Source organism: Lipotes vexillifer, unplaced genomic scaffold, assembly GCF_000442215.2.
Source record: "Lipotes vexillifer unplaced genomic scaffold, Lipotes_vexillifer_v1.1 scaffold1798, whole genome shotgun sequence".
Classification (NCBI taxonomy): domain Eukaryota; kingdom Metazoa; phylum Chordata; class Mammalia; order Artiodactyla; family Lipotidae; genus Lipotes; species Lipotes vexillifer.
The window spans coordinates 440,479-467,688 of NW_006789032.1; the positions used below are offsets into that span (position 1 = coordinate 440,479).

The 27,210-nt window shown below is 60.5% G+C and overlaps 4 protein-coding genes across 6 annotated transcripts in view; 1 reads left to right on the top strand and 3 right to left on the bottom strand.

The window, feature by feature from the left end:
- On the bottom strand, positions 1-11,832 carry ZGPAT (zinc finger CCCH-type and G-patch domain containing). Of its 3 annotated transcripts, none has more exons than XM_007462237.1 (6): positions 11,174-11,832; positions 2,219-2,352; positions 1,836-1,991; positions 1,058-1,177; positions 566-971; positions 1-421 (listed from the first exon to the last, which is right to left on the bottom strand). In XM_007462237.1, exons 1-6 carry the CDS (start codon positions 11,755-11,757, stop codon positions 283-285), a joined length of 1,539 nt encoding a protein of 512 aa, XP_007462299.1. In that variant the 5' UTR covers positions 11,758-11,832; the 3' UTR covers positions 1-282. The 3 variants fall into 3 exon arrangements, with proteins under 3 accessions (XP_007462299.1, XP_007462300.1, XP_007462298.1); XM_007462238.1 differs by having other exon boundaries at positions 283-421; positions 1,869-1,991; positions 11,174-11,757; XM_007462236.1 differs by having other exon boundaries at positions 283-421; positions 1,058-1,255; positions 11,174-11,757.
- A 1,145-nt stretch (positions 11,833-12,977) lies between these two features.
- ARFRP1 (ARF related protein 1) lies at positions 12,978-17,867 on the top strand. Its single transcript, XM_007462239.1, has 7 exons — positions 12,978-13,075; positions 13,320-13,407; positions 13,616-13,698; positions 16,726-16,807; positions 17,011-17,081; positions 17,550-17,650; positions 17,719-17,867. Exons 1-7 carry the CDS (start codon positions 12,983-12,985, stop codon positions 17,804-17,806), a joined length of 606 nt encoding a protein of 201 aa, XP_007462301.1. The 5' UTR covers positions 12,978-12,982; the 3' UTR covers positions 17,807-17,867.
- A 1,766-nt stretch (positions 17,868-19,633) lies between these two features.
- TNFRSF6B (TNF receptor superfamily member 6b) lies at positions 19,634-21,010 on the bottom strand. The gene is given in 4 exon segments (XM_007462271.1): positions 19,634-19,812; positions 19,815-19,916; positions 20,320-20,523; positions 20,614-21,010. Coding segments are annotated over 4 exon segments (882 nt in total).
- A 745-nt stretch (positions 21,011-21,755) lies between these two features.
- RTEL1 (regulator of telomere elongation helicase 1) overlaps positions 21,756-27,210 on the bottom strand; it is a 27,944-nt gene continuing 22,489 nt past the window's right edge. The window contains exons 24-34 of the mRNA XM_007462272.1: positions 26,941-27,064; positions 26,703-26,850; positions 26,396-26,556; positions 25,719-25,778; positions 24,107-24,305; positions 23,790-23,930; positions 23,054-23,170; positions 22,657-22,887; positions 22,360-22,568; positions 21,974-22,117; positions 21,756-21,836 (exon numbers count right to left, since the gene is read on the bottom strand). Coding sequence (XP_007462334.1) covers positions 21,756-21,836; positions 21,974-22,117; positions 22,360-22,568; positions 22,657-22,887; positions 23,054-23,170; positions 23,790-23,930; positions 24,107-24,305; positions 25,719-25,778; positions 26,396-26,556; positions 26,703-26,850; positions 26,941-27,064 — 1,615 coding nt within the window. The remainder of the gene's footprint in view (positions 21,837-21,973; positions 22,118-22,359; positions 22,569-22,656; positions 22,888-23,053; positions 23,171-23,789; positions 23,931-24,106; positions 24,306-25,718; positions 25,779-26,395; positions 26,557-26,702; positions 26,851-26,940; positions 27,065-27,210) is intronic.

Sequence of the window (27,210 nt, forward strand, 5' to 3'; positions counted from 1 at the left end):
AGACACTGCAACAAAGTCACTTTAATGTCCTTGCTCAGGAGACAGCCCAGGACACTGGCAGGTGGGCTCAATGGTCAAGGAAGTGTCAGGAAGGGACCTGACAGGGACCCCTGCAGCCTGTCTCCTCTCAGCAGTGGCCACAAGCCCGAGGCCGGCAAGAAGGCCAACTGTGAGGGCTGGCCCCTCTTCCGGTGGCATTCTAGCTGTCAAGCGACAGCTGGTCTTCCTGAGGGCAGCGGGAGCCGGGGTCCCTGAGCTCTGTCCACGCCACGTGTGGGGGCCCTAGAACTCAGTCATCTTCTTGTGGGTGTCCGCCTTCCTCTGTTCCCTCTGCAGGCCCGCCTCCTGGGCCCGGAGCTGCCCCAGCTGCCGCTGGGCTCCCGCCAGCTTCTCCTGCAGCTGGGCTGCTGTCACGCTGTGCCTGGGGAGGGGCCCGCCATTCAGCACTGCCCATCATCCTCCAGCCCCTCCTCAGATCTGGCCCGCCGCCCTCAGGTCGGGGCGAGCTCTCACCCAGGCACCGCGGGCAGGGGTGCGGCGTGGCTCGGGCAGGGCCCACACGTACCGGCCAGCATTGCGGGCAAGGGCCTCCTGGATGCCCCGGATGGCTCGCTGGGTCTGCTCGATCTTCTCCTGCGTCTGGAAGAGCTGCAGGCTCAGGGCGCGCTTGGCACTCCTGCTGGCGTGGTACACCTCCTCGCCACTCCTTCCCGGGGGCGCCACCCCCGCCTCCAGGGCCCCAGGAGCCCCGCCTTTCAGCTTCTCGTTCAGGAAGTCGAACACATTGCGAGACGGTGGGCGGCCCCGAGGCCCAGCCCCTCTACCCCGGCGTTTCGGGGGCCTGCTGGCGCCAGCCTGGCTGCCCCCGGCCCTCTTCTGCAGGACCTCCGCACACTGGTCCAGCGACTTCCCTCGCGGCAGCACCACAGCGTGGATGGGCTCCACCCGGCCCTCCGCATGCCGGCCCAGACCTGGGGGTACACCGAGCTGGCACTGCCACTGGACTCTGGGGCCGTGCTGAGGGAGCCCTTCACCCCCCTGTGCAGCTCACACTCACCCTTGCCAAACTCATAGCCCATCTTGGCGAGGAGTCTGGAGCCGATGCCCCGCGTGTGCACCTCCCAGCCGGCGAAGGCGGAGCTGCAGGTCCCGGGGTCAGCAGCAGCAGGTTCCACCACTGCAGGCATCAGAGGGCAACAGCTTAACCCAGCTGGACGCGGGGCATCCTGGGCTCCGGCCAAGGTTAGCCCAAGAGCTCAGCTCTGGGCCAGGGCCAATCCCCGGCACCCCTGGCTCCCTGCCAGTTGCCCAGGGCTGTGTGGTGCGAACGACAGGCAGAGCCTGTGGCAGAGCCCAGCCCTCTCCACACTTCAGGGTCACAACCTGGTCACGTGGTGGCCCCCATCCTATTCCCTGGAGGTGGGTGCTGCCGTTCCCCTAACAGAGAACAGTACTCGCCTCTACCTGCCGGCTCAGTCCTCCCCTCCATCAGCGTGGACAACTTGGCTAACAGATCCCAGGCGGACACCCCCCTGGGGGAGGGCCAGACACTGCTAGCCAGTTCCTCTGTCCACCCGCCAGGTCCCCATGCCCTGCAGGAAACCGTCCCTTCCTGTGCGTCCCATCTACTCCTGTGGCTCGCGTGGGACTGTCATCATTCTGGGTTTCTGCATCTGTGGGTCTCCGGACCTGCCCCAGACCCATCATGCACCCTCTCATCTCCCCTGCCCGCCGTGGGGGCCTCGCGCCTGCCCCCTGCCCCGAGTGCGTCCACGTACTGACCACAGTATGGGACCCTGCCAGCCAGGAGCCTCTCAGGGTGGCAGCAGCCATACCTCGAGCATAGCTGGGATCGTCCACGTCACTGCCGTCTGAGTCAGAGGAACCTGCGGGCTCCGTGCGCAGCGGGGGCAGGATGCTGTCCCCCTCCACCACGGCCTCTTTCAACAGCAGAGAGTCAAATTTGACCGTGTAGTAGCCACTGTCCACATCTGGGGGGGCACAGAGGCAGCAGGGCAGTGGCCTCAACACATGGGAAGGAGCCACTCTGGAAGCTGGGAGCAGGGCGGGGCCGAGGCCAAGGCGGGGCCTTGCTCCTCTTGGGCGTGGAGTGGGATCCCAATGCCCAAACAGAGAAGCTGTTGGGCAGGACTAATGTGTGACACACGGGGAGGGTTCCGAGAAAGGACCCCGTCAGGGAGGCCCCGGGCAGCCTCACCAGTGATCCGTGCGGGGTGCCAGAGGCCATCCTGCCGCTTGGCCAGGCATGCAGAGCCGGCCTGCAGGGAGCTCAGGTCCGGGTCTTGGAAGGGGCGCAGCTCATCCACAGAGACCACCTGCCCATGGGAGAACCTGCAGAGAGGGCCATAGGGATGCAGACTCAGATACGGCCACCAGGGCCCCGTGAGCCGGGAGAATCCCGCCTACCTGCCTGGACACCGCCTGGACAGGAAGAATGGACGGGGAGACAGACACACACATCTATATACCTATCTGCTGAACACGTGTGTACAAACATATGACACACACACCCATGCACACATGTACACACATCCACTGGACACACACGTGTATAAACATGCACACAATACACACCCACACGCATATACACTGAACACGTGTGTACAAACAACACCCACTCACACATACACACACAATATACACTGAACACATGCGTACGCATGTATGCACACAACCCATTCACACATGTGCACACATATACACATCCATGCCCATACATGCATATGTATACACATACACGCACAATACACCCACATTTATGCGTGCATGCACAAGTGTGCAAAACACGTACGCACACACGTGTACATGTGTGCCCACATACACGTGCACACAAGTATGCACATGCACACATATACTCATGCACACGTGCATGCACACATGCACACAAACGTGTGCACACATAGGCACACATACACACATACACAAACACTCACCTACACATGTATGCAATGTACATGCACACGTGTATGGACATGTGCATACATGTGTACGTATGTGCATGCACATGTATGGACACACACACACTTGTGCTTGTGCTCTCACTCTCAGGATGGACCTGGGTACCCTGAGGAAAAGATGCATCGAGTTTCTCCCCAGCCTTCTGGGCTAGAGTCATGTATACACAAGCACACACATGGCTGGTAGACATCCTTATGATGCGAGCTCCCTGGTGCCTCTCCACCAGATACAACAGGTCATCAAGGCAAGTGTGTCTGCGTGCTCTCACAGGACTGAGTCCTCCCCAGCCAATTGGAAAGAGCTGGTTCTAACAGTGCTGCCTTGACTTCTAGATGTCAGTGAAACAGTGAAACCAAAATGAAAACCGGGAGAGAGGAGGTGGGGGAGGAAGTGGGAAGAGAGGGCTGCAACCTTTAACTTTGCCAAATAAAGACATGAAGCAACCACGCACACATCTCCTGCTGTGCCCCCATTTCAAGGAGGAAGCGGTTCTAAGCCCATGAGAGTAAGTGAAGACAGGCACTCGCTCCGGACACACAGCCAGCCCTGTCGTGGCTGGCCTCCTAGGTGGAGTCCATGGGGAGAAAGGAGAGGAAACAAGGCATTTCAGTCACCTTCCAGGAGCAAACAAAGGTGGCCTCGGATGCCTCCCTGGCGGGCTTCTGGCCAGTTCCTTCTCACCCCTGACTGTCCTCAGGCACCCAGGGTACCACCAACGGCCAGTGGCACCAGCAGCTGCAAAACTGGCCCACGTGTCCTACAGTGGGCATGGTGCTTGAAAAGCCCTCTTCCACCGAGGAAAGATGCCCAGACTCGGTGAATTTGGCCAAACACCCCCTCAACACACCCAGACACCACAGACGCCACCAACTAAACCGTCCTGCAAGAATCTTTGGTACTCTTAGAAGCCCTAAGAGTGTCCTCCTTAATCCAGCAAGCACTTCTAGGGAATGACCCTAAAACAACGATAATGAAAGTATGTAAGGACTGAGCCAGAAGGATGTGACCCAAACACGAAAGACTTGGAAATAACCTAAGTTCCCAACCATGGGGAGTAGTTAACGGGGTGTCCATGAAATGAACGTCAACCAAGAGCACAGGCAGCCTGATCAATGGAATGAAGTGCACCCAGGAAGAGCCTCTCATACAACAAACTTCACGCAGGGCAGAGGAGGTGTTACCAATGAGGCAGGAAAACACACACTACGGATTTCATAAGGAAAAAATTAAAAATTGGTTTCCCATAGAAAAAACCCCAACAACACCCCACTCGATCATCTGCTTCACAACATTCACGAAAATACACTCCAGAATAAGTAAAAACTTGAACCAGAAAACAAGCATTTAGAATGAGCACACACCACAACTCAGTTCGGTTTATCCCAGGCATGCAAGGGTGGTTCAACACATGAAAGCCATGCAATAAAACAGAGCACATTAATAGAAAACTAGCACATCAACTGATATAGAAAAGATACTTGAAAAAATGCAACACCCTTGTATGTTAAAAACACTCAGGGACTTCCCTGGTGGCACAGGGGTTAAGAATCCGCCTGCCAATGCAGGGCACACGGGTTTGAGCCCTGGTCTTGGAAGATCTCACATGCCACAGAGCAACTAAGCCTGTGCGCCACAACTACTGAGCCTGCACTCTAGAGCCCGCAAGCCGCAACTACTGAGTCCACGTGCCACAACTACTGAAGCCCGTGCCCCTAGAGCCTGCGCTCCACAACAAGAGAAGCCACTGCAATGAGAAGCCCGCACACCACAACAAAGAATAGTCCCCTCTGGCCGCAACTACAGAAAGCCCGTACACAGCAACAAAGACCCAATGCAGCCAAAAATAAATAAATAAATTTATTTTAAAAAACCAAAAAACAAAACAACACTCAACCTGATAAACAGCAACTATGGAAAACCCACAGCTCACATCACACTCAGTGGTGAGAGACTGGGTGCTTTCCCCCTAAGATCAGGAACAAGACAAGGATGGCTGTTCTCACTACTTCTATTCAGTGTAGTATTGGAAGTTCTAGGCAGAGCAGTTAAGCAAGAAAAATAAATAAAAGCCATCCAAATTGGAAGGGAAGAAGCAAAAGTGGGCTTCCTTGGTGGCACAGTGGTTAGGAATCTGCCTGCCAATGCAGCGGACACAGGGTAGAGCCCTGGTCTGGGAAGATCCCACATGCCGCGGAACAGCTAAGCCCATGCCCCACTACTGGGCTTGCGCTCTAGAGCCCTCGAGCCACAATTACTGAGCCCGCGTGCCACACCTACTGAAGCCTGCGCACCTAGAGCCCATGCTCCACAACAGGAGAAACCACTGCAGTGAGAAGCCTGCGCACCACAATGAAGAGTAGCCCCCTGTTCGCCACAACTAGAGAAAGCCTGAGAACAGCAACGAAGACCCAATGCAGCCAAAAAAAAATTAAAAAAAAAAAAAGAAGCAGAAGTACCTCTATTTGTCAATGACATAATTGTATATATAGAAAACCGTAAATAATCCACAAAAAGTCCTATTGGAGCTAAAAAATGAATTTGATAGTGTTATAGGATATAAGATCAACATAGAAAGATAATTACATATTAATACACTAAAAATGCACAATCTAAAAATGAAATAATTTCATTTACAGCAGCATGAAAAATGAATAAAATACTTAGAAATAAATTTAACCAAGGCTTGTGAACTACAGAACATTGCTGAAAGAAATTAAAGAAAACCTACATAACTGGAAAAAGATCCTGTGTTCATAAATAAGAAGATTTCATATTATTAGGATGGCAATACTACCCACATTGATCTACAGATGCAATGCAATTCCTATCAAAATTCCAATCTTCTTTTACACAGAATTGGACAAGCTGATTTTAAAATTCACATGGAAATGCAATGGATCTTGAATAGCCAAAAGAATCTTGAGAAGAAGAAAAAATGTTTGAGGACTATGTACTTCCTGACTTCAAAACTTACTACAAAGCTACAGTCATCCAAACAGTAGGTACTGGCATAAACACATCCAGTCCATTGGTGTGGACCAATGAACTGGATGAGAGAACCCAGAAATAACCCCTCACACACATCAGTCAGGTCTCGTCAGGGGTGTCATGACAATTCAATGGGGAAAGGACAGTTCTTTCAACAAATGGTACTGGGAAACTGGATACCTACATGCAAAAGAATGAAGCTGGACCCTTACACCATTAGAGCATGTGATTTACAAGGGAAGTTTTCAACAATATTTTATGTCAAAATAAAGTTATATGAAATATTCAAGGAAAGTAATATGAGACAAGAATCTTATACAGTAAGTCCCCTACATACGAACCTTCAAGTTGCAAACTTTCAAAGATGCAAATGTGCCAATGCATGCCAGCTGTTGTACTGTACTACTGTACTTTTCAAGGTACTGTAAGATTTAAAATGCTTTATTTTTTGTGTTGTTTTTTATGTATTACTTGTGTGAAAAGTACTAACAGCCTATTACAGTACAATACTATACAGCTGACTGTGTTTGTTGGGTACCTAGGCTAACTTTGTTGAACTTATGAACAAAGTGCACTTATGAACGCACTCTCAGAACAGAACTCGTTCATACGTAGGGGACTTAATGTATTCAACAAAACTGCTCTTCCAGTATAAAAGACACAAACAGAACCTAATCAACATGCTAGATCTCCGAAAACATTATTCCTGTGAGCCCTTGCTGAAGAATCTACCAGAAAACGAGTCTCAGACAACCGAAACGCTAAAAAGACCCCAACAGATGGAATGATGGTAAGCATGAAATGCAAAGGTCCTTCTAGAACTAAGGTTGGGAGTAAAAGGGAAACAATGGCTGTAACGGCCACAAGATCCAACAACGCAGGTCTAGTGCAACAATCACAAAGACAGAGGGAGAATGTGGGTAGTAGTACATGTAAAAGTGCTTTTAATAGTTTTCAATCATCATAATGGAAGAATGAATGTTGTTATTCTGAGTGTCCTGTGTGTGTAAAATGGGGTAAAACAAATTAATTATGGGTCCTTTGGAACCCATCATTCCCTATGTCCTTGAGAACCAGAGTCCTGGCATAAAGAAGGAAATACGGATGTGATCCAGAAAAGATTAAGTAGAAACACTACAATCCTTAATTTGAATTGGAAATATCAGTATAAATTCACAAAGTATTTGTTCTTAGAAACATAAGTATGTGGTATGGGTACATATACACTAACGTGTACATTAGTGTGTGCCCACCTATATTTCCTAGGTCCGTCTGCTGAAAAAGCCTACAGCGATGAACCAACTAGCAGCAAAGTGCATCCCAGTGCCCCCATTGTGGGTTGTGAAATACCATCTCCCATTAAAAGAAACCAGGGCTTCTTGGAGACTTGGGTGCCTTCAGGTCTGGGGTAGGAAGAGTACAGATGACTGTGGGAAACCCTGACTCCTGGGGCTGTGTCAAAAGGATGTGGGAGCCAACCTGAAGAAGCTCCCACTTGACAAGGGTGAGACAATTTGAGTTTCAATAAAGATAAGAATCTGGGCTTCCCTGGTGGCGCAGTGGTTGGGAGTCCGCCTGCCAATGCAGGGGACACGGGTTCGTGCCCCGGTCCAGGAGGATCCCACATGCCGCGGAGCGGCTGGGCCCGTGAGCCATGGCCGCTGAGCCTGCATGTCCAGAGCCTGTGCTCCACAAAAGGAGAGGCCTCAACAGTGAGCGGCCCGCGTACCGTAAAGAAAAAAAAAAATCAGAATCTTCGTGGACTGAAATTGATCAAATATATTTAAATCCATCAGTCCATATGGATATTAAGTATTTTTTAAAAGCCAATTTATCACCTCAGGATTAAAGAGAACCAATTTTCTATCTTGGAAACCAAGGAAACAAAACAGAAAAGTCCGGCATTACCCTGCCTTTTCCATATGAGCTGTACCACTAGGTAGCCAAATTGTAGACAAGGAAAGGCATCTCTCTATAACGTTCGGCTAGTAAATGAACTGACAATTAAAGAGCTCTGTTTTGCAATCCACACTGTATCAGCAGATCTCGGCGTTGAGCACCGTTGGCAGCTATACATCAAGTGCCTCCTGACGAAAGCACAACACCTAGAGACATGCCCAACTGGGGGTCCTGAGTGTGACCAGGTCCCTGGATCCAGATGCCAGCCTGCGGTGAACACAGGAACATGCTGGGCTGCACCAGGGCGGTCGATGACGGTCAAAGGGTCTGGTCCTTCAACAGTGAAACTGTGAGGCCAGGAAAGGCGGGGGTGGGGGGGGGCGGGGTGCAGACACAGCAGCCTTAAAAAGCGAGCAAGACTAAACTACAACGTTTACACCCGGCCGCACCTGAGTGATAAGCAACAAAGAACACAAGTAAGTGATTATCATAAAAGTCGAGACAGTGCTTCTTTTTGGAGGAGGGAGAAGGCTGTGTCTGGGCTGAGGCAAACAGAGGGGCTCCTGGGGTAATTGGCAAATTTGTAGTTTTGATCTGAGCAGCGAGTACTAGAATGTTACAATGATTCCTCATGCTATCTTTACTTTCTCTGTCTGATTTTATTTTACAATAACAAGATAAAAATTTGAAGTTCACTGTGTCCTTACTACATGTTAGCTACTGTTCAATATTCTTTTACTTCTATTAACGCATCCCGTTCTCCCAACAGCTGTGAGAGACATCCTCATCTCTGTTTTTACAGATAAGGATATTGAAACAGAGTGATGACGTTAGAACAAATGTACGAAAAAATGCTCAATCTTGCTAATAATCAAGGAAATACAAGTTCAGTCAAGATCACCTCCCCAGCTCTCAGTGGACACGAATTTGCAAGTAAGAGAACGTGACCGAGGGTGACTACGGAGCAGACCAGGGACTGGGAACCGCACAGCGCACAAGGACAGAAAATGCGCGTGTTCTCCACACTGCTACACACCGGGGACATTCTCACCAGGGACGAAAGATGTGCACTAGGATGTTCACAGCACGTTGTTTGTAATAAATAACAACTGGGAAAATGGACTTCCCTGGTGGCGCAGTGGTTAAGAATCCGCCTGCCAATTCAGGGGACACAGGTTTGAGCCCTGGTCCGGGAAGATCCCACATGCAGCAGAGCAACTAAGCCCGTGCGCCACAACTACTGAGCCTGTGCTCTACAGCCCGTGCTCCGCAACAAGAGAAGCCACAGCAATAAGAAGCCCGTGCACCTCACTGAAAAGTAGCCCCCACTCACCGCAACTAGAGAAAGCCTGTGCGCAGCAATCAATCAATAAATTTAAAAAAACAAACAAACTGGGAAACACCAGGAGACAGAATAAAATGTGGCATATTCATGAGGAAAATAACACAGCAGTTAAAATGCACAAAATAGTTCTATAAATATCAACATGGAGTTTTCTCACAGACACGCTCTCTGAGAAGAGCTGCAAAACGAAGCATCCTGCATGCTAACCACTTAGTTAGAAAATAAAGCACAAACATGTCCTATTCACAGTTGCATGTGTCTATAAAGGTCTCATGTGTACTAGAGAGAAACACACCACAGATGTGCCAACAAGCCTCCCAAGAAGGGGAGGGGACTGCGACAGACTGGTGGGTCACAGGGTGCTTCAACACTATTTTATCTTTAAAATTTTCAAATAAAATTTTAAATAAGTAAATTTTAAAAATCCAAAACAAGTGCAAGAAAATAACTATCAGACCCGGGTGGTGGTGAGGGGAATGCTCGTGGGCTGCATGGGTTGGGCCTAAAGTTGACAGCAGGCAGCAGCTGAGAGCACGGCAGAGGGGAGCCGGCTCGTCTCAGAGCCTGGCTGCCTGGGAGGCCCAGCGACCACAGCAGCCTTACGGCCTACCTGACGGGCCTGCTGCCAGGCGAATTAATACGCATGAAACCCTCGGAACAGTGCCTGCCCAGAGGACGCAGCACAGGGACACGTTAGTTCTCATCACCACACAGGACATGGCACAGGGATGGGGAGGAACCCTCCAGAGGGACCAGTGGCAGAAAGGATGGAGGGCTCCCTCCTCTGCTCCATGACTGTTTGCTGAGGATAGGGGCGCACCCACCCTGTGGAAGCTGGAGGAGGCTTATGACTGATTTGTCGTGCACTTTCCTGTATGCATGCTATGCCTTTCACAAAACTTACAGGGAATGAAAGGAAAAAAGGGGGAAATGTAGCAAGTAAGACTTAGGGCCCAGCAAGAATCTATAAAAAAATAAGACAACGGAAGAACTAAAGGAAGTTACCCCGGACTATTGGCTAAAAAAGAAAATCATCTATTGAAAATCTCGATAAGTATTCTTTGCAAAGAAAAAATAAAAGAAGCAAAGTTAAAATCATGTGCTTAAGCAACAAGCAACATCATTACAACTGTGGAAATTTGAACACGAACGAAGTACTGCTGTTAAATTCCGTTAAGTGTGACGGCGACATGGAGATAGCTTTTAAAATAACATCCTTATCACTCAGTTAGGGTAGTATCCTGAAGTATTTATAAGTGAAAAGCCCAGTAATTTCAACTTGCTTTAAGGTAATCCAGAGGCAGGAAGAGTTGAAACAAGACTGGCACGATCTTGACAGGCAATGACGCCTGAAGCTGGAGCATGGTCAGCCTGTACACTACTCCCTCTAACTTCACATGTGCTTGACAACTTCTATAATCAAGTTTCTATAATAAAAGCAAATTTTAGGGCTTCCCTGGTGGCGCAGTGGTTGAGAGTCCGCCCGCCGATGCAGGGGACGCGGGTTCGTGCCCCGGTCTGGGAGGATCCCCCCCGCCACGGAGCGGCTGGGCCCGTGAGCCATGGCCGCTGAGCCTGCGCGTCCAGAGTCTGTGCTCCGCGGCGGGAGAGGCCACAACAGTGAGAGGCCCGCGTACCGCAAAAAAAAAAAAAGCAAAATTTAGAAGTTTCATTCTGAAGAATAAAACTGGTGATGAGGGCGGGCGGGCGAGGGGCGGGGAGTCCATCCTTTCCAACATCAGCCCTTCCACACTTCTTCTACCCGGGGAAAATCCAACTAAACACCTAAACAAGGGCACTGCTAGAGGAATCCCCTGCCCCCCAAGGTCCCTTCTTGTCAGCACTCTGCTGGGCAAAGAAGGACAAAGCTTCAAAGCCCAGAGGGCCCACCTAGCCCCTGATCCTGTCTGCAATCCACCCCCCCCCAAACGCCCCCAGGGGCCCCGGGAACCCAGGCCTTACCTGCAGCTCTCCTGGAAACGGCACTTCCCCTCCAGGAAGAACGGGCAAGGCTTCAAGGACTTGTGAGTGGGGTAGAGATAGAGTACGCGCACGCCCGGGGAGCCATCATCCGTCTCCTCGGTGCCCACGATCATGGCGTTGTGATACTCCAGGGTGCCCCAGGCACTGTAGTAGGGGGCGTTCACCTTCCTCCCACTCAGCTCTGCCCCGTCCTCGTCCTCCCCCTCGTCCTCCTCCCGCCCAGGCTCCGTGGGTCCTGGCCCGGTCTCTCTCATAGGAACAGTCTCCAGTTCTGCCTCGGGGGCTACTGGCACCTCCACTGCCTCAGCAACGGCCTCCTGGAAAGCCAAGTACTCAGCATCCTCCTGGGCTGGGCGCCCTCCATCCAGCGCCGCCAGCAGCTTGCTCTTCCTGACGGACACCAGGCTGGCCTCAGTGAGCTCGATCAGCTCCTTCAGGTCCCCCTGCAGCTGGCGCAGATCTGCCAGCTCCGAGGGATCCAGGCCAGTGCCCAGAGCCAGCTCCACCTGCTGCAGCTGCGCGTCGTAGGTCCGGAGGGCGGTCTGCAGGCTCTCCTCGTCCATCCTGTCGGGAGGGGCCGGGTCCCTGGGTCCTCAGAGGGGAGGCGTGGGAGCCAGAGATGCGGGGAAGAGAAGCCGGATGAACCCGGGACCGGCCGTCCCCGCGAGGCTGGCACTGAGCGATGGCCAACCGCCGCCCTCGGCGGACAGCCTGCGGAACCGTGAACCGCCCTGCCTCCCGTTTGGGCCGAGAGAAGTTTCCAGTTCCGAGAAGAAGAGCCAGAGCCAGCCCTTGGCCGCTGGCCCCACGGCCTCTGCTCCCTTCCCGGGAGCTGCCGTCAAGTTCCTCCGGGGTATCTGCGTCCCAGCCCGATGCCCCCGGCCGGGCCCACCCCCCGGGCCCCGCGCCGCCCGCCTCCGCTCGGCCTGCCACCAAGGGCCCAGGCCCCGTCGCCCAGACCCCCTCGCCTCCGGCCCAGCCCTCTGCGCCGTCTCCCGGCCGCCGCCACAGACGGCCTGCCGGCCTCACCGGCCAAACGCGCCCCGCGCCCGCTTCCGCCCCCGCAGCCGACAGACACTTCCGCCCGAGCGCCGCCGCCGCCGCCGCCGCCGCCGCCGCCGGAAGTGCCTGGCGCGGGGGCCGCCGGGACGGCTCCGCCCCTCCCCTGGTGGCCAGCCGGCGTCCACGCGGGGTCAGCGCGGGGTCAGCGTGGGGTCGGAGGGCCAGGCGCGCTGCGGTTCCGCCGGTTCTTCGGCTCCCCTGCTCCCCGGCTCCGCGGCCCAGCCGGGCGGGCGCAAGTAAGTCGAGGAGGGCGAGCGGAGCTGGGCCCGGGCCCGGCGGCCGGTCCGCAGTCTGTCCGCGCCGCCCTCTACCCGCACCCATGCGCCCCGCCTCTGAGCCCGCGGCGGGCCGGGTGCGAGGCGGGCGGCTCGCGGGAGACCCGAGCGGAGCGAAGCCCTAGGGGAGCCCGGGCTGGGGAGCGGGGGCCGCGCTCGGGGTGAAGCGGGGCGGGACTGGCCGCCTTTTGCCTGCGAGCGGAGCGCCCTGGCCGGGCCGGGAGTGGGAGCGAGGGCGCCGGGAGCTCCGGGCCAAGGCGGGAGCAGTTGCGGAGGCGAAGGCGGCGGCGGCAGTTCCAGGCTGAGGGGCGGCGGGTCAGGAGGATCCCCGTTCAGGGCTCCAGCTCTGAGCAGTCAAGCAAGCAGACAGACCCTCTGCCTGTTGCGGGGCGCTGGGGAGGCGCGGTGCGGGCCGGTTCGCCCGTGACCGATCTCGGGTTCCCAGGGCAGGATGTACACGCTGCTGTCAGGTCTGTACAAGTACATGTTCCAGAAGGATGAGTACTGCATCCTGATCTTGGGTCTGGACAACGCCGGGAAGACGGTACGTGCGGTCCCGTGTCAACACCCCTACTCCCCCGCTGCCCTATGGTCCTGTTGGTTTTATGCTTTTAAATACATGTTCTGTACCCAGATAGGATCCGAACTCCGCTTAAGGCCATGGGACAGTTACCGCTAGCTGCTCTAAAAGCAAAACGTTGTTTTGTTTGCTCAAGTAGGGGTATTTGTGAAGCAGCCATGAGAAGTCTCCCAGTTTTCACGTCACGCCTCTCTGTCTCTACTTTTAGACCTTCTTGGAGCAGTCAAAGACCCGGTTCAACAATAACTACAAGGGGATGAGTCTGTCCAAAATCACCACCACTGTGGGCTTAAACAGTAAGGGGGTCCTTTAGGGCTGTGGGTTTGGGGGGGCAGAGCCCTGAGGATGCTGCAGTGTACGGAGGCCGAGGGTGAGGCCACTGCTCTGGCTCCCATTGGCCCCAGCATCGCGGAGTGCCGGCACCGCCTGCTCCTCCCGGGAGAGCTGGGAGCCCGTGTGTCAGGGACCAAGGCCACAGCCTCACCCGTCTCCTTTTCTCCCCAGTCGGCACTGTGGACTTTGGAAAGGCCCGCCTCATGTTCTGGGACTTAGGGGGGCAAGAGGAGCTGCAGTCTTTGTGGGACAAGGTAAGGTGGGCGGATGCCACATCGACTCCCTGGCCTGCCTGTCGTGCCATCTCTCTAGCTGGCACCGTGGTCTCTTCCTGCCTTTCCTCAGAAGGCCTGGGACTCCCCTTCTTTTCTTCCTGTTGGCGGCTTCCGTCACCCACTTGGTTCCTGAGGCTCACCTCCATCCCAGTTCCCAAGTCACTTCCCCCAAGAGCAGGGACAAACTCGGTTCCTTTTGGCTTAGAGATTTTGTTGCTGATCAGAACGGAACGAGATGAAGAACGGTCGAGGAGCAGACCTGGGGGAGACGCAGCGCCTGTTTGGTGCTCAGCTTCAGCACGGGGGCCTGAGTCTCCCCTACTGGGTCCCCCTCAGTCCTGGCTTAGGGCCTGTCCTCCATGGTGGCCCCTTCCCCGTCAGGGGAGGGTGTCCTCCACAGCCCACAGCACGTGTCTCCTCTTTCGAGGTAGGTTTGAAGCGTTTCTGAGACCTTGAGACTGGAGTCGGTCTTCAGCTCAGCCTGTGCCAGGCACCGGGGTCCAGCAGAGAACAGGGCAGGACAAGCCTCTTCCCTCAGCCCCCTCCCAATGGATTGGCGTGGCGGGTTTGGTACAGCCTAGTGCCAGGGGCACAGACAAGCTCACCCTGATTCTGGGGGCAGATGTGCCCATCTCAGCACTTGCTGGTGGCTCGTGCGCCCTGGTCTTGATTTCTGGTTTGATCCCAGCAGCAGGTACCTGGTCACTTTTTCCTTTTTCCTCCCAAAGTGTCCCCCACCCCCCGTCCTGACCTCTAGCCAAGAGGACAGGTTCCATCCTGCGGCCAGAAGGTCACTGACAGACCTCCTGTGGCCATTTAAGTCGGACCAAGGCAGAGCCAAGCTAGGGGCTGTCTGTGCAAACTCTAGACTCACACGGGGAGTGTGAAACAGCTCCTGACATTCTGTCATAGGCCAGGGTCTGGGGGGCAGATGCTGCAGCAGAGGTTGGGGTGCAAGTGTATGGGGCGGGTGCGGGCCTGGGCAGGGGTGGGGTCATCTCAGATGCTGCCCCATGTCGGGCCAAGCTGGCTGGGACTCCATCCCTGTGGCAGGTCACCATGGTGGGCTGCCCTGGGCGGCTGTGACATGGTCAGATGGTCTTTATGGGTCAGAGTGGGTCTTGCAGGAGCCAACAAGGGGATCTGCACTGGGTGCACTGCTTGTCACGGCAGCCAGGCCACAGCCGGTGACAGGTGCACCTGCACACACACGCCTCTGGTTGGGGACTGGCTCCTCCTGAGGGGAAACTGGGTTGGTCGTGCCCCCCCATCCCCCCACCAGCTTCCACGTCTGTTGGTGGCGTGGCCTTGTTGCCTCATCATGAGGGGCTGAGCCCTGATTGCTGAGCCTGCCGTCTTGGAGGGACCCTGGGCTGCTCGTGTGCTCTGTGACTCGGGTGGAGTGGGTGCCCTGCCTCCTGCCTATGGCGTCAGGTGCCCCTGCCAGGGTGGGTGCCCTGCTGGCCCCTGTGAGCAGGTAGCATGGAGGTGACCACACCCCTAACCCCAGCTCTGAGTCACCAGGAGGGGTGGAAAGTGGGGCTTCTGCTCCCGCTCTGAATCTGAGCCACTGTCGTGGGGCCTGCCCCTCACCCCCGTGCCATCCGGCACGGTCTGGCGGGTCTTCACTCGCGTGTCCACTGCTGTCCGTCCACCCACACCTCCGCTCGTGTCGCACACTGCTGCCCACGGGTCTGTGCGCGTGCCAGCCTCAGGCCAGGTCTGTGGACCAAGCAGACCCCCTGGCGCTTCTGGCTTCTGTCCCTCCAGGCCACAGCCGAGAACCCTCCAGTGCAAGGCCACAGGTGATACCACCATCAGGGTCTGGGCACGGCGGGTGCCGCGGGCTCAGGGCAGCCTCTCGTGCTTCAGGTCTGGCTCACGCTCAGCCCCAGGGGTGCTGCTCCTATCCCTGCCACTGCTGCCTGGCTGTCACCCGATGCGCAAGGGCGTGGCGGTGGACCTGGCCCCGTCTGCTGGGGCCCTGTTGCACATGGGTTGAAGTCCCCTGCCACCACAGGGGCCCCAGGGGCAGAGCAGTGATTCCCTCACTGGCTCGCTGCAAACCCCACGCTGTCCCCTCCTGCCTCGGAGGCCTCCACGGTTGGGCTGCAGCTCCTGGCCCTGCGTCACCCAGCAGGCTGGCCAGAGAGGCCCCGGGTGTAGGACACGTGGTCTGCAGACCCAGAGGCCACCCGTGTCGGGCTTCCTTCTCTGTAGCGAGTGCAGGTACAAAGGCTTGACTTGTACTGGGGGGGCGGGGACAAGTTGGCGTCATGCCCTGTGGGACATGTGGGTGTTCCCGGTTCCTGGGCTCACGCTGGGCAGGAGCTGGAGTGCACGTGGGGGCGTCACCCGCTTCACCAGTGTGGGCATTTCCGTGTTCTTTTCTGAGTGGAACAGAAGGCTGACTTGCCAGGCCCGTTTCGTGTGTCTGTCCTTTCCCAGGGGTGCTGCCGTTCACCCCCCATAGCTCTCCCCATACCCCGGGCTCTGGTATTAAGTGTCGGGGTGGCTCCTGTGTGCCCACTGCTGGGAGGGAACCCAGGGCCGGCCACCCTCCCGGCCCCGGTCCAGCCTGCAGAGCTCCGAGCTCGCTGGCGCTGGCTCAGGTGTTGGTTCTGTCCTGCACAGGGAGCAGAACTGCTTTGAATGTTCTGGACTCGCCCCTCGGTGGGCTTTCCGTGGCTTCCCGATGGCAAGCCGCCGCTGCCCCCACCCTCAAGTCTGCTGAGACCCCAAGCCCCATCCCTTCTTCTCTGGCCGCCGTCAGGCCAGCAGGTGTGGGTGGGTCCTAGGAGCGGAGGCTTAAGCGGTGTTCGGAGCACAGTACCGGGCAAGTGGGCAAGGGAGGTGGCCACCCCGGCCCTGGAGGGTCTGGGGCGCCTCTCCACTCTGCCCTCCCTCCCCGCCCCCAGGAAGCACCCCAGAAGGGTCTTCCAGCTGGGGGCTGCCTCGAGGTGGCCGGGTGCCCGCGGCTCAGCATCCCGTTCTGCTCCCGCCCAGTACTATGCGGAGTGCCACGGCGTCATCTACGTCATCGACTCCACGGATGAGGAGCGGCTGTCTGAGTCCAAGCGAGCATTCGGTGTGTGCAGATGGCCAGGCTGGGGAGGCGGGGAGCGGGCGGTCCCGTCTGCACAGCCCACCTCCAGAGCTGGGCTGGGTGGGGGAGGGGGAGGGGCGCCAGGGCCGAGTGCGTGCGCGCCTGTAGGGGGTCCGCGAGGGCCTGGGGACCTCTGGGCAGAGGCGGGCAAAGGGCGCTCACTGCCGCCTCTCTGCTCGCCCCAGAGAAGATGGTCACAAGCGAGGCGCTGGACGGTGTCCCCATCCTGGTGCTGGCCAACAAGCAGGACATTGAGGTGAGCCCCTGGGCCCACTGGGCCCCACTCCCAGGGGACAGGGTGCCTCTCCCAGGGGAGGGCTGCTGCCTTCCTCAGACACCAGAGCATGGCTGCCCCCACCCCAGGCCTCTGGCCACAGTGCTGCCGGGGATCGGGAGCCTCCTGCTGGGCAGACCCAGGTGAAAGAAAGCTCTGGAAAGAAAATGCAGAGGGACCAGGGTGGGAGTCAGCCCTGACCCCGACCTGTCTGCTGCCCTTGAGCACAGCAGCTGCGCTGGCCTCATTCTCTGGGAGCGCTGGCCTCACCCGCGTGGAGGGGCCCTGAGCGCCGCTTCCCTGTAGACCTTTCCTGACACCTGCTCCCCTGGGGCGGCTCGCCAGGCAGGGCCCCTCCTGGACGGAGTAGCCCCGGGGTGCCCCCCGCAGCTCTAGGAGCTGCCCTGGGGCCGGGCCTGAGCCTGATCCTCGCAGCCTCGCCTCCCCCAGACTTGCCTCTCCATCCCCGACATCAAGACTGTGTTCAGCGACTGCGCCTCCAAGATCGGCAGGCGTGACTGCCTGACCCAGGCCTGCTCGGCCCTCACGGGGTGAGTGGGGCTCGCCCTGGGCGCCGGGGGCCACGGCTGGCCCCACCTCACACCCGCTGTCTCCACAGCAAAGGGGTGCGTGAGGGTATCGAGTGGATGGTGAAGTGCGTCGTGCGGAACGTGCACCGGCCGCCGCGGCAGCGGGACATCACATAGGCGCAGCTGGCCCAGGGTGCCCTCCGCTTGCCCTGAAGAGCTCCTGCTGGCTCCGCCGCTGATCCCCCCGGGGGGCTGGGTTGGCTTTGCCTTGTGGTTGCTTTGTTTTTCTTCTAAGACAAACTTTTCTCTGTGTCCAGAAAAGCGCAGGCGTCCGGAGGCTTCTTCTGCCGAGGGGAGCTGGGGTGGCAGGGACCCCACCAGACCCCCACGTTGGGCCTGGGCCCCGCCCCCGAGGCCCAGTTTTGGGGCCCCGGGGTGAGGCCTTGGCAGGCCACCACTCCCTTTGGAGCTGCTGTTCCAGCAGGCCTGCCGGCCTGGACCCTCGTGGGGCCTTGTGGGGCAGCTGCTTGGAACTGGGCTTTTCCAGAGGTGTGGGGCCCTTCACAGTGCCCAGGGCCACATCGTGCCCATGGAGGGGGCCAGGGGGCCATGGCTGTCTTCAGCCTCTGTCCCCTCTGATCCTGGAGGCGGACTGGGGTGCTGGTGTCAGCTTCAGGAAGACCTGGGCTCGCCTCCGTCCCTGTCCTGATGCAGCCTCAGGATGGGGCAGGGGAGACCTGCCTGGGAGGCTGTGTGTCCCCTCCACTGGCCCAGCCACCTTGTTTTGATCCCCAGCAAGGACGGTAAAGCTAGGCGGTTGTGCTGGGAGTGGGCATCACCCCACCCCCCACCCCCCCGCAAGCCTGCCTGCCACCCACCTAGGATGATCACTGTTACCACCTCGGGGGTGGGCTGGTGGTGTGCTGGGCCTGCGCTTCCAGCTGGCGGTGAAGGGCGGGGTCCCCCTCAGGGCTGGGGTGAGCCATCTAGAAAGCCCTTTCCAGGCCTGTGTCCAGGAGCAGAGGCCCTCCAGGCAAGGCTGGTCCTCAGGACCCTCCCACACGGCCCCTGCAGGAGCTGCCAACCCCCCCATGAGCCTAGCCGTGGGTGAAATAAAGACAGTTGGAGTGGCTCCTGTCCACTGTTCCTCCAGAGGCCTGGTGGCTTCGTGTCTGAGGGTCACAGCCTTAGCTGCTCTCCCCGATGGGGCCCAGGAGGAGATGCTGGGAAAGGGATGAGTCAGGGCTTGGGATGGGGACCAGCTGCAGGTGATGAGTCATGGGGGAGTGGGGGGCTGTGACCCTGCCTCCCCTGGGGCCTTCCTGGGGGTCAGGCAGGGGGTTCTGAGGCTGGCAGGGGGCTGGCAGGGCAGGACTGGGAGTTCCCCTGGATTGATGAGTCAAGCCGTCATCCAAACCTGCCCCAGAAGGGAAAGGCGACGTTTCCCAGAAAGCGAGACACGCTGTCCTACCGGGAGGTCTTGGCCGGTCCCTTGCTGGGAAATCCCCTGCTGCTTTGAGGGTGGAGCCCAAAGGAGGAGTAACTTGAGGGGGACGCTTCTCCTGGTGCCCCAGGACGCACGGGCTTGCGTGTTGACCACTCTGTTCCGCAGTGAGAGCCCGGGGACTGGGCAACCCTCCCTCCACACCATCCTAACCACTGAGAGCACAACTGGGGCGGGAAGGATCACGCAGTGAGGCCTGGGGACGGCTGCCACCCGCTGTCCCCGTCTCCCACAACACTTCCCCCATCGAGGGTCCGTCCCAGTCGGGGTGGGGAGGGGGGAGAAGGCAGCAGGCCGCACCCGGGCAGCCCGCCCAGGTGTGTGCCCCGCCAGGTGTGCCCACTGCGCGCCGGCCAGACACCACACTCGTTTGCCAATCGGCTTTATGAAAAATAAATTTAACGCCACAGGAGCCGGGTCCAAAGCCTCCTGGGGTGCGACTTGCGGACCGCCCATGCGGGGGGCTTGGGCGGGGAGCGAATAAATAACGGGGAGAGCGCTCAGCGCGTGCGGAGAAAGCGCTCGCGGACGCTGCGCTCCAGCCCGGACAGCCTGGCCGCGCGCAGCGCCCGCAGCAGCCGCGCCCCCAGCGTCCCGGGGCGTGCCTCTCGGAGCTCCGTGAGCTGCCGCCACAGCCTCCGCCGCGGCGCCGCGCGGTCCTCCCTTCGTGGCGGCGGCTGACTCCGGGGCCCGCGAGCGCCTGCTGCAGCCGCTGGAGCCTCCTGGGAGAGATGTCCTGGAAAGCCACGAAGTCGACCACAGCGCACTGGCACTCCTCGGTCCCTGCGGGAGGGAGGGGCGAGGGGGTACCCGACTAACTGCCATCGCGCCGTGACCGTCTCTCCGCGCGCCGGAGGAACAGGACCGAGGGATCCCCGCGCGCTAACGAGTGGGTGAGGCTGGAGCCGGGCTGGAGGATCCGGGGCGACCGCGGGAAACTCGGCCGGCAAGGAGGCGGGGCTCGTGGGCCGATGCCGGGGGTGGGATGCGACGTGAAGGGGACCCGCCACGTTCGCTGCCGTTCCCTCCCGCAAGCCGTTTAAACCCTCGGAGCCTGTTTCCCAACGTCGGCGGGAAACGGCATCACCCGCCAGCGCTGACGCCCTCAGCCAACGGCATCCCCTAGGCTGTCCCCACCGCACTTCCAGAACCCACCGAGGCCTCCGCGCCCCCACGTCCCGCTCACCCGGTGCCCCCGGCTCCAGCGAGCCGAGCGGGAAGCCCGTGCATTTGGTGCACAGGGCATCGTGGAACGGGGAGCCCGGCACGTTGACGGCCAGGCCCAGGGCCGTGCAGTTGCGGTGGGGCTGGCACCGCTCCGAGCTCGAGCTGCTGGCGGAGAAGGTGCCCGGGGAGCACGGTCGGCACTGCATGTTCTGGCTGGGGGTGCCTGAGGACGAACGCGGAGGCCGGCGTCAGGAGAGCTGGGTTGGCTCCGTTCGGCAGAGGGCCCGGCGCCGCGGCCCCGCCCTGCACCCACCGAGGGCGACCACGCCTGCGCCGGGCGGGCAGGGCGCGTGCTCCAGGCAGAAGCCGCCGCGCGCGAAGAAGCCGGGGCGACAGCGGCAGGCGCGGTTGTGGGTGGCCCCGCACGGCCGCGCCTCCTCCTCGCGCTCCCCTCAGATAACGCTGCAGTAGCGGCAGCGCTCCAGGTAGTTCCAGAACTGCGTGTAGTGGCGCGGCGGGCACGCGCCGCACGTCGTGGGGTTGTCCCGACCGCAAGGTCGCTGCACGAAGGTGCCCGGGGGGCACTTGTCGCACGCAAGCCACTCCCCCGTCTCCGCGTCCCGCCTCGGGTAGGTGGGCGCGCCCGCCGCCGTCCCCCGCGTCGCAAGCGCCAGCAGCAGGGCCGGTAGCGGCCACAACAGGGGCCTCATGGTCTCGCCGGAGTGGCAGCGGCTTCCCGAGCCTCGTCCTATAAGGGCTAGCTTGGCCACGCCCCCGAGGAGCCCCGCCCCGCCTGAGGGGAGCGATCGGCCACCTGGGGGCCCAGGCTTTGACCCCTCCCCCCGCAGAGCCCAGTGCCAGGGCGGTCCCGAGCAGGCCACCAGCACCACGGGCAGCTCCTGACCCCGTTACCAGGCCTGGCAACCGGTGGGTGGAGGTGGTAGCGGCTTCTGCTCTGAACAAACCAGGTGGCGAGGGAGGCTGCCCAGGCGTCTTCTTCCTTCCAGGCTCCCCCGCCCCACCACCGAGGCCGGGCCACACAGACTGCTTCCCAGCAGTGCCGGCAGCTTTATTAGAACCCTGGCCCCTGAGGAACAAGCAGGACCTGGAAGGTCCCCGGGACAGAAGGTGCAGGGCTCCCCTCCTTCCTGCTGGGGCTCCACCCACAAGCTAGCGGTCAAGGAAGTTCTAGGGAAGCACCTTCCAGTGGACCCACCCCAGACCCCAAGGTAGCCTTGGGGCCTCTCACAGGGGGCCCAGATCCTGCTGCCGTCTCAGGGGTTCCCCACGGACACTGGCCTGGCCTGGCCTCGCCGTCAGGTGCGCTCTTGGCCAAGGGGTTTCTGGTATCAGGCCTGGCCCACCCACAGCCGACAGGCAAGTGTCCAGGCTGCGCCCCAGGCAGGGGCGGCCTCAGCCTCCGCAGACCCTGCAGCGCCCAGAGAGTCTCAGTGTTCACTGGGGCTCCGGCCAGAAGACCTGCGTGAGGCTCTGCTTTCTGGTGGCAGCATGGCAGGCCGGGCACGTCCTAGAGACCTGTGGAGAGAGGGCGCTGGACACACCTGCCCAGATCCCACTGCCCACCCCAGCCCCTCAGCCCACCATGTGGGGCAACGCCCAGCAGGCCACGTCCACAGGGGACAGGGCCGGGTCCACAGGGTCTGGCTGCCGACCTGGAGGTGCTGTCGCCAACAGGCCCAGCAGCAGTGGAAGTCGCAGGAGGGGCACTGGAAGGGGACCACATCCTCCGCCCTGCAGCCAGGACACACCAAGCCCACTGCAAGGGGGCTGACGTGAGCACCACAGGCCTGCTCGGGCTGGGCCCCCACTCCCAATGGTCCCTGCAGCCCCTCCCACGAGACCTACCCCACTCAGACTGTGCCTGCCCGCAGGGGGCACCGGGGGGCCGGCCGGGAGCCCCCGCCCCCCGAGCTGGCCTCTGCGTAACGAAGGAGGACATCTTGGTCTGGGTCTTCCCGGGGGGTCTCTCTGGCAGTGAGGGGCCTGGAGACAGGAGGGAGCGAGTCCGAGGGGTGCCTGGCACTTCCCTGCTGCCCACCTGCCCATCCTGCCAGGGCTGAGGGGGGCTGGGGCGACAGGGCGGCAGGAGCACCAGGCAGGCGGCCCTACCTGGCCCGCGAGCCCCGCAGACAAGGTCAGAAGGCGTAACAGGGCTCCCCTCCCAGGGTCCTGGAGCCTGGGTGCCCAGTCCCGCACACGTCTGCCGGAAGCGCTGCTTGTGGTGAGGGCGCACGAACATGCCGAACCCTGCTGGGAGCGCGGAGCGTCGCTCAGGCGTGGCCCTGCCGCCCACCCCACTGCCCGCCCCCACCCGCCCCCCACGTGGGCCACTTGCTCTGCAGCAGGGGCAGGTCCTCAGGCTTGGCGGTGGTGAGTGAGGCCACCACGGCCACCACCTTCTCGAAGTCGTCATCCTGCTTGTAAGTGGTCAGCGCCGCCAGGAGCTGGCTGTAGCCTGTGGCCCCCAGGGCCCTGTGGGCATCCGCCAGGTAGGCACTCACAGCAGGTGGGTGCTTCTTTGCTCCGGGGGCTCCAGACCCCTCAGGAGGCCGGCGGCTGGGGTCTCCTGGTGGGAAGGTAACACATCTCAGTCCACCAGCTTCCTAGGAAATCACATTGGCCTCCCCTGCTCTGGGGGCACAGAACCACAGTGGCCCCCAGGAGACTCCTCCCCGCCAGGGTCTTCCCTCTGCTCCTGGCTCTGGTCCAAAGCCTCTTCAGGGTCCAGGTACCTGCAGGGAGCAGCCCGGAGGCCAGGTGGGGCCGGCCCTGGTTCAGGTGTTCGTGCGGGTCCAGCTGCCTGCCTGCACCCTGGGACACAGTCAGCTTGGGGTCAGGCTCCCTCCTTCCTGAAGAAACACGGAGACAAGGAGGCACCCAGCTGGTCCCTGAGGGTCCAGAGCATGACCAGGGAGGGGACGGGTCTGTCCAAGGGGAGACCGGGCCTCAGACTCTCCTCAGACAACCGCTGGAGGCCCCGACAGCTGGGAGCAGGCAGGCCTCCTCCCCCGCCTTAAATGGGGGACAGGACAGTAGGGGGCAGGCACAAGGACACCCCAGTCCAGAAGGGAGCAGAAGGGTGACTCAGGCTGGAATCTCCAACCCCAGGGGCCCCCCGTGATTCCCGTCCTTGGGGAAGTCTCATCCAGAGATGGACTCTTCCTTAATAAATGGGGACAGCAACTCCCAGGCTCTGGACGTGCAGGGCCCACTCCAGGTAGAGACGGGGGTAGACGGGGCTCCAGGACCCCTGTGCGTACATGACTCCCCAGGCGCAGGTCCTCCTCGGAGGCCGGGGCCATGTGTGTTCTGGGGGCCCACACCTCCCCAAAGTGGGGCCCCCCACACGGATCTGTCAGTCTCAGGAACAGGGAGGCTGGGCCACATGAGGACCCACTCCAAGGGCCAGGTGCCACCCACCCTCAGGGTCTGAGTTTGAGGGTCCCACCCAGGCAGGGCCCGCCTCACCACTGGGGTCCAGGGCCAGTTGTGCTCCCTGCCTCCGGGGAAGGCCATGCTCGGGCCGGGAGCTGCAGCCTCGGCCCGTCAGTTGGCGGCAGACCTCCTCAAACTGCTGCTTGTGGTGGGGCCGCACGAACTGATAGAAGCCTGTGGGGAGGGGCGGGGTCTGGGCCTGCAGGTCCCCGGGGCTGCAGCCACCGCACGGGGTCCCCACCCACACCTCTGCAGGTCAACTGGGGACCCTGGTGGCCCCCCAGCCCACGGCCGCAGCACGGCCCCCAGGGTGGGACCGTCAAGTGGGCAGCCTCTACTGGCCAAGGCACCTTGGAGCAGACTGTGCTTCTTGGGGTCCTCGGCAAAGAGGGGGCCAAGGTGAGCGGCCAGGGCCGCCAGGTCATCGGTGCTCTTGTAATCCCGCAGGGCCTGGGTAAAGGTGTCAAAGCTGGCCTGGCTCAGCGCCTGCTTCACGGCCGCCATGAACAGCTTGGCCCTGCCTGTGTCCGCGCCAGCTTCTGGCCCCTCCTGCCAACACACAGCCGGTGCCCGTCAGGAGGCACCAACCCTCCCCATCTGCAGGGGCAGCGAGCTGCCATCGGGGGCTGCTGGGGAGGATGCTTAGCTGGCCTGGCCCAGCTGGGGTCACCGAGGGCAGCCAGGAGCGGGTGGCAGGGGGCCCAGCTGTGGTCACCGAGGGCAGCCAGGAGGGGGTGGCAGGGCCCCCAGGTTAACTTCAGCTTACATGGCCAGGCCCGCTGAGCACAGCAGAGGCACAGAGTGCAGGCTGGCGGCTCCTGCTCCTCTGCTGAGGTCCCGGTGCCCACGGCAGGGGACGCTTCTCAACACACCGAGACTTCAAACAGCCCCATGCCCTACTTGTGCTGCACACCCCAGCCCTGATCCCGGACCCTCGAAAAGGTCCCTCCAGGCTCCCAGGCTGCCCCCCAGCTCGGCCCTCAGAGGCCCAGGCCCAGGCCCCTGGCACCTAGGCCACTTCCTCAGTGTCAGTTCCCCGGGCACCACCTGGTTCTTCCCAGAAGCCGAGGGAGGCGGACAGAGGCACTGGCATTTGGGGCTTTCCGGAGCTTCTAGGATGTAACTCAGCTGCTCTTAACTGCTTTCATCCGAGGCTGGGAACACCACGTGCCTCACACGCAGGCACCTTACCATCTACGTTCATGCCAACAGCCCATCCTGACCCGGGCCAGGGGAGCCAGCCCGGCTGCAGGCCCCACACCAGACCTGACAAAGGGCCACCAGGACTGGCTCCTGCCCAGCTGGGAAGACAGCACCTTCTGTGGATGGAGCCCACGGGCCTGCGTGGACCCGACCACCCCACCAAAAAGCAACACAAAACGAAGCCCAAATCTGCCAAGTGTGCAGGACTCCAAAGTGTGGAGGGTCTGCCCTGAGGGGTGCGCACTGCCCAGGGACCCCAGTAAGGGGAAGGAGATGTGAGGCAGGCGGTGGCACTGCAGCAAAGGGCACATGGGAACCCCGTGCTGGTTCTGAGAGCTGAGTGGAGGTGAGATGTTCTCACAGTAAAATATCAAAGCAGAAAAGGGACGGGATCAGAGCAGGCCAGGCCCCGGCACAGCATGAGCGTGGCGGGTGGAGGGTGACAGTGGGATCCACAGAGCAAGCAGCTCGTCTGTGAGGAAGTGAATCCAGCCAAACACCAGTGGTGGGGTTGGTGCGGGCCCTGGGTCTGCTGTCCTCCCTCCACCCCTGCACCCACCCTTGGGCCCAGCTGCCCCCTCCCCTGGGCCCTGGCTCCAGCCGGCACGCCTGCAGAGCGCCTGCAGAACCTGTCCCCCAGCGGGGACAGCTGAGTCAGGCCACTGGGCAGGTTTGGCCCGCTCACACCTCACACCATCCTGAGCCACACCAGCCAAGGGGCCCCACCAAACTTCCGCCGTCTGCGGGCTGCCCACATACCGGGCCGCCGACCAGCCTGACCTTCCTCCGCCTGCCACGCTGCTCCTCTGCTGGCCTCTTCTCACGAGGGCTCCACGGGGTGGAGTGGCGGGGGGCCTGAGGGCGACACAGGTGTGTCCCACAGGCCCTCAGGGCCCCGAAGCCCTGACACTGCCCTGGGCGGCAGGCGGGAGAAGTGCCCTCGGGCCCTTGCAGGGAGCCAAGTGTGAGAGCAGGTCCCGGGCAGCAGCGTGGCAGTAACTGAAGGGCACCGGCGGGAAGGGACGAGAAACACGAGTGGGGCAGCTGCGCCCTGGGCCTAGAGGGCGGGACAGCAGGGGGCGGGCACTGACGCCCGGCGGGAAGTGGGGAGCTTCAGGTCAGCTGGGGAATTACGAGCTTCTGGACAAAGGCCCCAGGGCAGAAGGTCCTGCCCGCAGCTCAGGCTCACAGGAAGGGCCAGATTCGGGCACAGGAGCGGGAAGTGAGCGGACCATGTCCAGCACGGGGGTGTGTTGGGGGCCCAGCTGAGGGCTGAGGGCCGCGCCGGGGCAGGGCAGGCACACAGCACCACCAGGCATCTGCTGAAACCCCCCTGCCCTCCCGACCAGCGGGTGTGCAGGGGTGAGCACGGTGGTGCCCGAGCCCAGGTGGGCCGAGCCATCCGTGTCCCCCGCCAGGGAGCCCGGCCCCCGCACCTCCTCCTCCGCGGACAGGGCCTCGTCCCCAGGCCCCTCGGCCAGCTGCTCGCTGTGTTCCAGCGCGGCCAGCAGCCCCACGGGCCTCCGCCGGGCCCGGATGGCTTCCTGCTGGTACTCCACACAAAGGCTGCCCTCGGCGTCCCCGGCGACTAGCAAGCCTGCGGGAGCACGCGTGGGTGACGAAGTCCACCACCGCCTGCTGGGCACTCTGGTCGTCAGCCCCAGCGTGCCACCAGCCTGCGGGAGGCGCCCCGCCCTCCACCCTGTGGGGCCCCACCCGGCCGTGTCGCCCAGCCACACGCACCCGTGCGTCTGCGCCTCAGGCTAGGGACGTGCACATCCAGACTCGTGGCCTTCCTGGTGCGGAGGGGGCCGGGTGACACGGCCACCGAGGCAGTGCCTTCTCCTGCGCCCAGACTCGGAGCAGCAGCTCGGGGGGCCAGCACGGGCATCTAGACGTTCACAGGAGGTTGTGGAGGTCCCGCCCTGCTCCTTCCCCTGGGTGGGACACGAGGGCACAGCCAGCTAGCGCTAAGACTCACGGTTCTCTGAGCGATGCGAAAGAACTGGGCCACATCTCGGATGACGTGGCCGAAGCTGTCGTACACCTTGACGTGGGGACGCACCCAGGAAGGCAGCTGGGCTCTGGCGTCTGCAGAGCTGAACCTGCAGGGCGGTGGGGCCATCAGCCTGGGAGCCCCGCCTGCCCCGGAGCCCAGCTCCCTGGCAGACTCACCAGAGGGAAGAGCCGGTGTCCGGGGGCAAGGGCTCTGGCCTGAGAGCACCGGTGGCGGGGGTGGGGGTGGGGGAGG